Below are 11,635 nucleotides of genomic sequence, written 5' to 3'. Positions count from 1 at the left end.
AGCTCTGTGGGCGAGGGTGCTGGCCGCGCATGCGCCCTGGCCCGGCCGAGGAGGCGGAGCCCCTCCCTCCCTCCGTCCGCTCCCTTCCCGATGGAGGCGCTGCGGGCGGCGGGCCGGGCCGTGCTGCGGAGCCCCAGCCTCGCCCGCCACCGCCTGGGCGTCGCCCGCCTCCGCCGCCACCGTGAGTCCCTCCCCCCCCCCGCCGCGGGAGCCCCACGTGGGACTCGGGGGGGGGGTCTCCCGGGGCCGCCTCCTCCTCCTCCTCCCCGGTGGTCTGACGGGGCCCCGCGCCCCCTCCCTGCCTCTCTCCCCGCCGCAGAGCTGCCGGAGTCGTGGTCCGACATGCGGGAGCCGCTGCTGGAGGGGATGGGCTTCGCCCTCAAGTACCTGGGCATGACGCTGGTGGAGAAGCCCAAGGGGGAGGACATGGCCAGCGCCGCCATCCACCGGATCCTGGCCACGGTAGGAGGCGAGAGGGAGACCCGAGGCTCGCAGCAGGCGGGCGGCTTTCGGACTCCAGCTCCCACCATCCCAGACCGCTGACCCTGCTGGCTAGGGAGGGTGGGAGTTGTAGTCTCAAGACAGCTGTCAACGTTTCCCTTTTTTAAAGGGAAATTCCCTTAGTCCGAATAGGATTCCTCGCAAGAAAAGGGAAAAGTTGACAGCTATGCTGGAGACCCTGGGTCAAGAGGGGGAGAGGGCTGGCCATGGCCGCTGCTCTGCCTCCACAATCCAGGCGGCAGGATCCCAGCTGCTGGAAATCCTGCTCTTGGTTTTCCCTTCGAGGCATCTGGGTTCTCCTGTTTTCTACTTTCAACTGAGCCTCGACATGATCAAGAGCAACCAGGGAATCTGGGACATGATTGGAGGAGTCACGTGCCTGGAGCGTTTGGTGCCAGAGAAAACTGTCAACAGATCAAGCTCCTTTTAAGGGCAGACCTACATAAAGAACGTTGCAGCTAATATGTTTGGAAGTAGCTCAGAAAAAGCTGTCTTCTTGAAGGAATCTTGCAGTTGAGGAATCTGTGAAAGTTGGCTGCTTGCTGAGGGTCTCGCTGAAGGTCTTGTTCCCCTCAGACAGACTCACTGCTGATGCCACGGGGGCTGGTTTCAGGAGCCACTGGCTACGCATCTTGGTGAAGATCAGATCTGTTCTGGTTTCCCAACCTAAGAAAATAAGCTACTGGAGAGCCAGAATAAAGGGCAGCCCAAATGGTGCAGGGATTGGAAGAAACCTTGCTGCATCTGGGGCTTCCTGATTTGGAGAAAAGGGTTTTGTCCTGACATGCTGTCTGCAGGTGTGATGATGAGCACCAGCCTAGATCTATCTTTGAAAGGGGATTGGACAAATCTACGGATAAGGAGATGGAGATGCCTCCCAGTGGGAATTCTCTGTCTGCAAAAAAGAGAATGTTTCCTGAGTTCTTTCTGTGCTCCAGCCTGCCTCTTTCACAGAATGGGTGCAGGGTGAAGGGGGGAGAGCTTCTTGGAAGTCTGCTAGGAGCTGAGGGCTGGGCTAGGGGGTCTTCTGTGATTATCCAGGAGACCTCCTTCCCCATCTCTACCTTCACTCCTCAGGCTCGGGTGGGGCCCAAGAAATTCCGGAAGGTGATCTTGACTGTCTCCCCACGAGGCCTCTCTCTGCAAGACGCTGAGACCAAGGAGACCATTGAGACCATCTCCATCTACAGGTGTGTGAGGATGCTTTTGCAAGGTAGGGCTGCTGGAGGCCAGGGAGCTGCCTGTCTGAGCCCCTCTCTGCACGGCTGCCTGGCTGAGGACTTGCCCCCTGGCTGGCTGGGCTGTGAGCAAGCATAAAAAGCAAGCAGACAGGCACCCAGTTGGGCACTGCGGAAGCCAAGCAAGGGGCAGCCCGCAGGCGTCTCCTTTGGAACAAAGACCTGCTGTCCTGGGGGACGTGGTTTGCTGGGGAGCCCCATCACGGTCCCTCCCTGCTCCCCGGTTCCAGCTTCTGCTGCCTGCAGGACAGGAACATTTTCTGCTCTTCCGCTTTCCGTAATCCACTGCTGGGGCAAAATGCTCTCATTGTGCTGCGTCTCTGCCTTGGCCCTGCATGCCCAGCAACCTGGCCATCTCCCCCGGCCCCCTGCCCCTGCTCTTGCCCTGCCAGGGGTGCTTGGTGTGGGGATGTTGAGCGCTGCCTCCTCTCCCGCCCTCTTTCAGGATTTCCTATTGCACCACAGACAAGCTGCAGAACAAAGTCTTTGCCTACGTGGCACAGAACCCCCAGAGCGGTGCCCTCGAGTGCCACGCCTTTCTGTCGCCCAAGAAAAAGATCGTAAGTGTTGCGTTCGCCCCCTGGGGAGGGCTGGGTCCTGCGCTTCTCTTTTGGGGTGGGGTTTGCTCGCTGGTTGGCCCCTCTGCCCAAGGGTTCCCCACCTCCCTCCCAGGGCCCTTTGCAGGGCGCTGCCTCGCCAGCTGCCCCGGTCGCCTTCTCTTGCCTCGTGTCACCCATGCAGGCCCAGGCTGTGACTCTGACGGTGGCTCAGGCCTTCCAGGTGGCCCTGGATCTCTGGGAGGCTGCGCAGGCAGGTAGGGATGGTGGCCGTGCCCCTTGCCATCGCTATGCCAAACCCGTGACCTGCTCCCGTCTGGCTTCCTTGGTGGCTCTCCGGCCGCCCGCCACCCCCGGTGCACCCTTCTTTTCCAAGGTTGTGGGGTGGTGAGGATGGTGGGGGGCACAGGAGGGGGTCTTCATGTCAAGGATGCAAAGTGCCAGCAACTGGGAAAGGCAGGGGGCGCTGTTGGGGGTTTCAGCCTCTGGGCATTTTTTCTCCACCAGGCTCCAGGGAAGGGGAGGGGGAGAAGAAGCCCTCCCTGAGTCCGCTGTGCCCCCCAGTGGAAAGCACCCGCCCGCCTGGCAGGTCACCCCTTGGCAGCCCCCCCTTCAAGACCAACTTTGAGGTACGGTATTGGGAGTGACCTGCTGCCCCACTGCCAGGCCCCCTTGGCTCTCAGGGCCAAGAGGCCCCCTCCCTCACCAGCCCCGCCCTTTGTGTGTCAGCGGGGGCTGCCTGCTCTCTCTCGACACCTGGCTTTCTCTGGCCCTAGGAGGAAGAGGAGGAGGAGGAGGAGGAGGAGGAGGAGGAGGAAGATCTCAACGAAGCCTTCTCTGGGTAGGGGCCTGTTGGCTGCGTCAAGGTCCCCTGTTGGTTGGGGGGGCAAGGCAGTCAGAGGTGTGGGTTTTCTGTTTCTGGGGGGGGGGACACATTGAAGGGCTGCTGCAGGGCTTGTGGAGTAGGAAATGGTCTGGCGGGGGGGGGGGCTCTCCTTGCTGCTGCTGCTCTGATCTTTGTCTCTTCTCTGCCCCAAGCCGCGTAGAGGAGAGGGGCCGCCCCACCACAGGTAACCATTGACCCCCCCCCAGCATGGCCCCGCCCTCAACCTTTGCTCGGGATGAAGGGGTGGGGGAACCCCTTTGAAGGCTTTTCATTTCCCTTCTTCCAGGGGAACGGGGGGTTCCCCTGCATTTTCACATGGACTCTTCTCTCCCTCCCGTCTCTCTCTCTCTGTTTTTCCCCTTCCTCTTGAGTGGCTCCTCTCAATGCCCTTGTGTGTTTCAGGTGTGGGGGGGCTTGCCTTTGGGGGCTCCCCAGTTGCCCGCTTCCAGTCGGTGGCGGCCTGGGGCTGCAGCCCCCCCAGCAGCTGCCTGCCTCCGGGGACATTTTTCTGAGGCTGCTTCTCCTCATCTTTCTCCTGCCACTCACCGTGTCTTCGCTGCTCATCTCCAGCACAGCCTCTGCTGCCCCTTGTCTGTCACCCACAAGGACCAGCTGCCCCCCCCCCCGGGAACCTGGTCTAGCCTGCCTTGGACCCTCAGCAGCACCCCAGGCCAGCCCCTTACCCTGCTGGCCTGGGGAACCCCAGCAGCACCCTGCGGGGCATTCAGCAGGGGTCCTCAGCCCCAGGACCTCTCCTGCAGTGGGGGGGGGGGTGCACCAGGCCTCCTCTTGGTGCTCTTGAGGCCTGAACATTGGGGGGGGCGGCATTCAGATTCCCATCAGTCCTCACCCGCCCCATATTGAGGAGGGCTGTGTTGAGTGTAGAGAAATCCTTCCCTCTGCTGCCCCCCCCCCCGCCCTGCCGTCCAGCTCTGGTGGGAAGGCAGCCCCCCCCTCCCCACCAGCTGCTCATCACTGCCAAATCACAGCTTTGTAGCAAAAAGACTAGTTTTTAATGTCCTTTTCTAAAGGGAAATAAACCATTTCTACTGTTGTTGTACTTGGGTGTCTTTCCTTGCAGAGGCCTCAGCCCACGGGGGGAACGGGGCAGCGAGTGGCACAGCCGGCCATCTCTGGGGGAGCCCGACTGGCACGCAGGGGGGTGGGGTGGGGGGCATAGCACCGTCCGTCTCCTTCCTGGGCCAGGACTCCTGGCTCACCTGCCTGGGGCTCACCAGTCTGGCACCACCTGGAAGCCACTTCCAGAGCTCTTCGGGTGAGCTGTGCCAGGCAGGCCCTTCCCAAGGGGGGGGGGGAGAAGCCAGCCAAGTGGGCCTGGGGGCAGCCCTTCTGTGGGGCGGCAAGGTGGGCAAGCCGGGGATTCCACAGCTCCCACCACGGCTCTTTGCTGTGCAAGGGGAGGGAGCCTGCGAGGGTCTTCACTTGTTCTCTGGCTGGGGTGGGGGGAGTGGAGCAGCAGGGAGGCAGAAGAGGGTCCTTTGCTGCCCAGCTGGGGAGGTGGAGAGCTGCCTGTCCTGAGGGAAGGGTGGGATGGGGTGGCTTGACCTCCAGGCAAAGGGCCCTGAGCTGCTCTCAGCCCCACAGCTGGAGGGAAATAGGCAAATGGGGCTGCAAGCTGTTCTCTCTCTGCCAGGACCGAAAGGCCACCTGCCACTGCCAACGCAGTGCTCTGAGCTGAGCCTCCAGGCCGGAAGCGCTGGATTCCTGGAAGGCGGTGCTGGGTGCTCATGTGTCGGGGGGGGGGCTCCTCCTGGATGTGGCCAGGGGGAGGTGGTGGGTGGCAGTTCTCCAGCTGCCAGGAGGGAAGGGACCCCTCCTGATCTTGCTGAGAAGGAAGAAGGTGGAGGTGGGCTGGCTTTGGCTGGAGGGGGAGGGCAAAGGCAGTTGGCACACAGCTGGTACCCCCCCCCCCAAGAGGAAGCCAAGGGCAGCTGGCAGGAACCCTATAACTGCGGTGAGAGGGGGCAGGTGGGAAGGCCTAGGGGCTGAAGGGAACTCTTAAGGGAGGCGACAAAGTCTGCCCAGCATGGTCTTCTGGGTGGTGGCCCCACTCAGGGCCCAGTCCAGAGCTTCCATGGTGAAGCTGCAGGGGGCTGGGCGATGTCGCGCCTTCAGCTCCCGCAACGAGGCTCTTCGGATAGCAGCGGTGGGTGGCGCTGGCCTGTCCAGTGGGTGGCGCTGCTGCTGCTGCGCTCTCCGTTGGCGGTGGCCCCAGAGAGAAGGGCTGGGCGAGAGGGGCTTTCCGCATGCACTTTGGCCCCGGCGGGCTCCATGCAGGTCTGCTCCTCCTGGGGCCAGAAGAAGCAGGAGCTCTTTGCATGCAGGGAAGCAGGAGGCTGCGACGGTGGCGGCGGGGCGGAGGCCGCGGAGGTCCCCGCCAGTTTCAGCTACACCTCGATGATGTTGACAGAGGGCGATTTCATCTTCTGAAAAAGGGAGAGAGAGGGTCGTGGGAGCGAGCAGGACCCCCAGAGAGAGCTATTGGGGGCCCCGACGCCTCCCGCTCCCTCTTGGCCAGGCTGTGCCCCTCCCCCGCAGCTGAACTGCGGCGCCTCCTTGGCAGCATCGCCCCCCTTGCCCTGGGGCGCGCCCGGCACCTTCGCTCCTTCGAAAAATGCGTCTCCAAAGTCCCCACCTGTCATTTTCCCTTGCAAGATGGCAACCCGCCCTGGGCGGGTTCGGTTCCGGCGCCCTTCAGGCCGGCTGCCGCCGACGAAGAGCGCTCCTAGCGACCCAGCTCGGCCAAAGCCGGCTTCCCCGGAGCCCCGACGGCTCCCGGCGCCGCGCTTTTGCTGCAGCCGCGCAGCCAGCACCCGGAGGAGAAGGAGGCGGTGGCGGCACAGGCCCGCTCCAGCCGCCGAGAGCCCCGAGGACGGGGCAGCAGCTCCGGCCCCGCTGTCTCGGGCTGGGCTGCCCGCCGTCGAGCTCCGCCCTGGCCCCCCTCCCCGGCGATGGTGGGCTGAGCCAAGCCCCCGCCCGCTCACCTTGCTGCGGAGGAGGCCCCCGGTGGGCCGCTCGGGCGTGCTGTGCTCCGAGGTCGGCTTGCTCTTCTCCTTGTTGTTGTTGGAGTCGTTGTCCTTGATGATGTCGTACTGCTTGCAGAAGAGGGCGATCACCGCTGCCGAAGCAAAGAGGAAGAAGGAAGGTGAGGAGGGGCCTCCATCGCGCAAGGGTCTCTCCCCCCCCCCCGCCCCCGCCTTTGGACGTGCTGGAGTCCGCGGCTGGTTGCTTCCCAGATCTTTTATTTGCGCAAAAGTTCAACACAGCTCAGTCAGAAAAGGGAATTCGTGTTCCGTCGGCCCTGCGCCCCGAAATAAGCATTTCTGATCCTGCTGCTGCTGCTGCTGGGCTCTTCTGACGGAGCCGCGTTCAACGGGATGCTTCATTTGGACGCGCAAGGCTGTCAGGCCCCTCCGTGCAAAGAACGGCAGCCAAAAGATGCAGCAAAGAAGAAGGAACTTTGGCTGTGCGCCCAGAGACCAACTCCGGGCCAGCGCTCGTGGGATCCTCACACACCCGTCAGGAACACAAGAAGCCGAGCGTGCTGGACGCGGCCCAAGAGAGCTGCTTCCCACCCGCCTCACCTGCCCACATGAACAGCACAGCCACGATGATGACGATCTCGCCCGTCTGCAGCTGCCGCTCCTTGTCCAGCCCCTCCATGGTGATGTCTCCTGCGGAGAGAGGGACGCCCCGTCGGGCGAGGCAAGGGGATCTGTTCAGAGCCGGGGGAGAGCAGCTGCAGGCCGGGTAGGGTCTCGCCGGCCCCTCCGCCGGGGCTGCCCACAGCTCACTGAGGGGGCCCCACCCGCCTTGGACGGAGGGACCACGGAGCTTCCTGGCCCCGGAGGAGGCCCGGGACTGACTGGGGGGAGACAGGCGGCGCTGGAGGGGGACAGGGGCGCCCAGCCGGTCAGCGAGGCTCCGGAGGGTGGGGGTGGGAGAGGGGAAGGTCCCCCGGGCGCCTCGCCTACCCTGGCTGGAGCTGTTGGACGGCAGGCGGTCACTCTGCTTGAGGGTGCGGAAGTGGACCCTCTTGCTGGCCTGGCTCTCGCCGTGCAGGCCGATGCTCTGCACCTGGATGACGTAGTCGGCATCCTCGGCCAGGTCCCAGAGCACGCACGCCCGCGTCGTCGTGTTCACCTCCCGGATGAAGCGCTGCATCTGCCCGTCCTGCCGCTGCCGGAAAGGGGGGGGGCGTCAGAGCGGGTGAGGGCAGAGAGAGAGAGGGAGGGAAGAGAACATAGCCCCCCTTGGCTGACAAAGGGGTTGGAGAAGCGAGAAGCAAGGGGGCGGTGGGGCTGCGGGACAGAGGAGTGGTGCGCCCCCCGCCGCCTCCTCCTCCTCCAGCCTCACCTGTTGCAAGATGGCGTAGCCGATGACGACGTCCCCTTCCGGGACATCCCAGGAGACCATCGCGGAGTTGGCCTTGAGCTGGGTGACGGTGACGTTGACGGGCGACGGGGGCCGATCTGTGAGGCAAGCAGGGATGGAAGGGTCACTGGTGGCTGGGCAGGACTGGACTGGATGACCCCAGGGGTCCCTTCCATCTCCGCCTCGGGTTTCTCCTCCCTCCTGGGGGCTGGCACAAGTTGGTGCTGCTGCGGGGAGGCCTTTGCCCAGGGAGCAGCGGCCTTTCCAGGGGATTTAGCACCCCTAGAGACGGAGGGGAGCAGGGCCTGGAAGGCAGCGTCAGCGTCCTTGGTGCTGTTATACTGAAGGTGTCATTTTAGAGCTAAGAGTTATCATCTTGCAATGCAGTGCTTTCGTGCAAGCTGCTTTGAGCTTTAGTTTTTGAAAAACAAACAAAAAAAGAACTTAATCTGAAAACGAAAGCCATTTTCCCTCTAAAAGTCTACAAATATAAACGAGACCCAGACAGAGCCGATTAAAGGTTATGAGCCCAGGGCGCTTTATTTGTGTTGAAAAATGGACTGAGCACCAAGATGGAAAGGGCTCCCTAGGCCCGAGATTCTGACTGCAAGCTGAAGAAGAAGAAAAACTGGAAACTGGCGGTGGAACGACCTGCTGGTGGAGACAGGAATATTCCTTTGAGAAGGATAATACTGGGTCAGTGAGTTCCAAAGATCAATTAAGAATTGTCTGAAAAATATTGTTCCAGCATATTTTCTTTTCTTATTTTTTGCTCCATGTTCGCTGTGCCCCCCTATTCATCTTTTACTCGGAAGGGCGAAAGGTTGTTGCCTCTCCAAGGGGAAAGAGGGAGAGTGGCTCAGCGGAGGGGGGGAGCCTTGCAGGGAGCCGTGAAACAAGGAAAGACCCTCCATCCCGCAGAAACACCTGCTCCTCCCAGGGCTTCACCTCCTCTCCTCCGAGAGTTTCCACATTTGGACTCCGCAGTTCGCCTTCTCTTCCAGCCGACCTCCCCGCCAGTGGCGCCTCCCGCCCGCTCAGCTGTCACAGTTGCGCTCTCCCCGGTTTCATCCGAGTCCTGGCAAAACCGCGCGCCCTGGACTCCGCTTGGTCCCCTGGCTGTGCTGCCCCCCCTTCAGCCACAGAGGCCCCCTTTCTTTGGGGGAAAGGGGCGGCAGGTTGCCTCCTGCCCTGGCTGGACTGCCTTTTCCTGCCCTCGGCCACAGGGCCGCTCCCTGCCTCCAGCTCCCTCTCCAGAGGAGACCCGGGGTGGAGAGTGAGGGGAGGCAATGAAACCTCCAAGGATCCCCTTCTGCTCCTGCGCCATTTCTGCAGTTGTATTTTAAGCCATTCATCTGTTTTCAGGGCACCAGGCAAGAAGCAGGAGGGCCATCTATTTGACCAGTAAACGAATAAATGTATTTCTTGGAACTCTGCGGGCGTGACTGCCAATAGGTCCCTCTCGCCGTACCCGCCTGGTTTCAGACTCCCCGGGAATGGCAGCTCCTGACAACCACCTACTTTCCTTGCAAGCTGCACTTACAACTCCCAGGGGCCTCGGCTCAAAGTCAGCTATTGCGCATTATAAAGACGGGCCCCGCCAAGCAGGGGAGTCGGGGGGGGGGGCGGAAGCCGGCGTGTAAGCCCCCGGGTGGGTGGAGAGAGGTCAAAAGGTGTCCTCCTCCAAGCGAGGGGGCGTCGGGCCCCTCGTCTTGGGCAGCTGGAAGTAAAGCAACAGCCGCCGGTTTGGGGACGGATTCCGGGCAAAGCAGGCCAGACTGAGGGGATCGTGACCGTGCGTGGGGTGTCTCATGGGTCAAGTGCGGTTGGGGGCGTCGGGCGTCAGAATGGGCCAGAGTCACCTTCTCCTCGTGGGTCAAGGGCAGCGGAGAGGCCGCAGGGTGCCAGGAGGTGCCCCCTGCCAAGAGACCTTTGCCACTTCTCGAGAGAAGGCGGAGGCCGGGGACGTGGGCAGAGGCTCCTTCTCACCCAAGCGAGGCCAGCTGGCAGCCGCGGCCTTCCCTGGAGCCAGGCTTTTACTCTAATGAAATTGGCCGGGGTTCCGCTGGCGGCTGCCGGGAACAAGGCGCTTCGAGAGGGGCCCGAGCCTGCCTTGGCCGCGGCGCTGCCGCCCCGATCCGGCTGCTTCCGCGGGTATTGGGCGGCCAGTGACGCAGCCGAGCAGGGCAGGGCAGAGCTGGGCCCAAGAGACCCCCGCCTTGCCCGCCCCCTCCCTGGCCCTCCGACGGCCCTCGTCGGGGTGCGGAGCAGCCCGGGTTCAGCACCAAGGCCAGCGGCCCGAGAGGCGGCCAGCCGGGCCTGCGCTGGTCTCGGGCGCCGATCCTGACCCCCGGGGGCCTTTTCTCTCCCGCCTCCCGCCCCGCCCGGAGCCCCGGCACTTACTTGCGCGCACCAGGCACAGGTCGCAGCTGACCAGCACCAGCACGGCCGCCGGGCTGAGGTACCGGGCGGGGAGGGAAGCCATGGCCGCGGACGGGCGCAGCACTTGCTCATGGAGCCCGGGCGGCGAGGCGACGGCGAGGCTCCGGGCGCTCAGGGGGCGGCCAGCGCGGGGCCCCCCGCAGTCTCCGCCGCAGCGGCTCCCGCCGGACGGGTCAGTGCCAGCGCCGCGCTCCCGGCTGCGGAGCCTCCGGCTCTTCCGCCGCCTCGCGGCTCCATCCAGGCGGGCCGAGGCGTCCGCAGAGCCCAGCCGAGGAGCCCTGCCCAGCGGCCGAGGCCCGGTTCCGCTGCGGAGACTGCTCGGGCGGCGGCGGCGGCGGCAGCAGCAGGAGAAGAGGCAACGCGGTCCCTGCAGCAGCACCAGCCGCGCTCCGTCGTGGAGACCGCCTGCCCGCCCAGCGCCGCCCCGTTGGCGCCGCCTCCGCCTCGCCTCCCGCCAGGGCAGCAGCAGCAGCTGCCCCGGCCCTGAGTGGCCGCTGGCCGGAGCCCGGGAATTGGGGCAAGAAGGAGCCCCCGCCGACGTCACGCCCCGGCCAGGGTCGAGGGGGCGCCCTAGGGGCTTATTTGGGGGGGAGGCGCGGAGTAAGGAAGAGCCGCGCAAAGCAGAACCGAAGTTGCACGTGGGAAAGCCCTCCGGGATTATGGGTGGGGCAGGGAGGTTTGCGGGGGGTTGGACTCGATGACCCTTGCGGCCCCTTCCCGCTCGGCCCTTTTGGGATTCTGTGACGTCATTCAGCCCCAAGAAGAGCGGGATCCGACTCTCCCCCTTGCGATCTGCACACGAGAAACGTCGCTGCCGTGGGGCAAGGCGTGTGCTGGGGGGGGGGTACATTTGCCAGGTCCCTCCGCCCCCGTCCAGGACCCTCCGGGCTGCCTCTCGTCACCGGCTCCACTGACGTCCTTTCTCGGTCCTTGACGCGGCAGCTGTTGAAGCCGCGCTGCGGGCGCACCTGCCTGGGGGCCTTTCACAACCCAGTGGATCCTCGGGTGAAGCAGCTGATCATTCCCCAGAGGAGCCGCAGCGACGCATTGCCACCCCAAAATATCTGTTTGGGGCGCTGGCCCCTCCTCCTCCTCACTGGAACTCTGCTGGATCAGGCCAAGGGGGGGCCCACAGATTCATCATCATCATCACCACCACCAATTAAATGTGAGCCGCCCTCCACCTATAGATCGCGGGGCAGTTCACAGCATCCTTTTCCCACAGGAGCCAACTCCCAGGGGCTGTGGGGTCTTCGGCCCCAACAATAAAATATTTGAGGGGGCTGCTCCCTTAGCTGATGGGCATTGCCATTCAAATGTGGTGCCTGCAGCCTTCTTAAACAATCCAACTCTAAAATCAGTAGCCACTAGGCCCTTGACCATCTTTGAAAACCTCCTGACAGCAGAGGGACACAGTGAAGGGATGGTATCCACAATATACAATATATGGCTCCAAAATCCCACAAACCCCCTTGACACAATCAAAGAACAATGGGAAGATGACATAGGCTATGAAATTAAGCCCACCCAATGTACTAGAATGTGGCCTAAGCCTCCTTTTAGGTCACTATGAGCCAAAAGAAGGGAACTCACTCTGAAACTCACCTGCAGGTGGT

At 63.3% G+C, this 11,635-nt stretch overlaps 2 protein-coding genes across 6 annotated transcripts; one reads left to right on the top strand and one right to left on the bottom strand.

Annotated features, from left to right (window-relative positions):
• Positions 1-78: 78 nt before the first annotated feature.
• LOC309529525 (low density lipoprotein receptor adapter protein 1-like) lies at positions 79-4,242 on the top strand. Of its 5 annotated transcripts, none has more exons than XM_082217828.1 (9): positions 79-181; positions 320-462; positions 1,579-1,691; positions 2,185-2,299; positions 2,481-2,553; positions 2,804-2,925; positions 3,076-3,137; positions 3,335-3,366; positions 3,585-3,831. In XM_082217828.1, exons 1-9 carry the CDS (start codon positions 91-93, stop codon positions 3,692-3,694), a joined length of 861 nt encoding a protein of 286 aa, XP_082073954.1. In that variant the 5' UTR covers positions 79-90; the 3' UTR covers positions 3,695-3,831. The 5 variants fall into 5 exon arrangements, with proteins under 5 accessions (XP_082073954.1, XP_082073953.1, XP_082073952.1 ...); XM_082217827.1 differs by having other exon boundaries at positions 3,073-3,137; XM_082217826.1 differs by lacking the exon at positions 3,335-3,366 and having other exon boundaries at positions 3,585-4,242.
• Positions 4,173-10,407, bottom strand: FNDC4 (fibronectin type III domain containing 4). The gene is made up of 6 exons (XM_082217980.1): positions 9,981-10,407; positions 7,560-7,675; positions 7,178-7,382; positions 6,788-6,877; positions 6,188-6,321; positions 4,173-5,629 (listed from the first exon to the last, which is right to left on the bottom strand). The coding sequence occupies exons 1-6, from the start codon at positions 10,060-10,062 to the stop codon at positions 5,591-5,593; spliced, it is 666 nt and encodes a 221-aa protein (XP_082074106.1). The 5' UTR covers positions 10,063-10,407; the 3' UTR covers positions 4,173-5,590.
• Positions 10,408-11,635: the final 1,228 nt, after the last annotated feature.

Source organism: Podarcis vaucheri (assembly GCF_965113315.1).
Source record: "Podarcis vaucheri genome assembly, chromosome: 3".
Taxonomy (NCBI): Eukaryota; Metazoa; Chordata; class Lepidosauria; order Squamata; family Lacertidae; genus Podarcis; species Podarcis vaucheri.
The sequence above is the reverse complement of the archived record's forward strand: the minus strand, read 5'-3'. Positions and strand labels throughout refer to the sequence as shown.

What these genes read in the sequence shown, in the direction of transcription:
- LOC309529525 (XM_082217825.1), top strand. Translation starts at nt 91, where the DNA reads ATGGAGGCGCTGCGGGCGGCGGGCCGGGCCGTGCTGCGGAGCCCCAGC. An exon ending in TCCACCGGATCCTGGCCACG is followed by an intron (nt 463 to 1,578) that starts GTAGGAGGCGAG and finishes TTCACTCCTCAG; the next exon opens with GCTCGGGTGGGGCCCAAGAA. An exon ending in CTCAACGAAGCCTTCTCTGG is followed by an intron (nt 3,138 to 3,584) that starts GTAGGGGCCTGT and finishes TGTGTGTTTCAG; the next exon opens with GTGTGGGGGGGCTTGCCTTT.
- FNDC4 (XM_082217980.1), bottom strand. Translation starts at nt 10,062, where the DNA reads ATGGCTTCCCTCCCCGCCCGGTACCTCAGCCCGGCGGCCGTGCTGGTG. An exon ending in CCTGTGCCTGGTGCGCGCAA is followed by an intron (nt 7,676 to 9,980) that starts GTAAGTGCCGGG and finishes CTTGCCTCACAG; the next exon opens with ATCGGCCCCCGTCGCCCGTC. An exon ending in TGTGCTGTTCATGTGGGCAG is followed by an intron (nt 6,322 to 6,787) that starts GTGAGGCGGGTG and finishes TTGCTTCGGCAG; the next exon opens with CGGTGATCGCCCTCTTCTGC.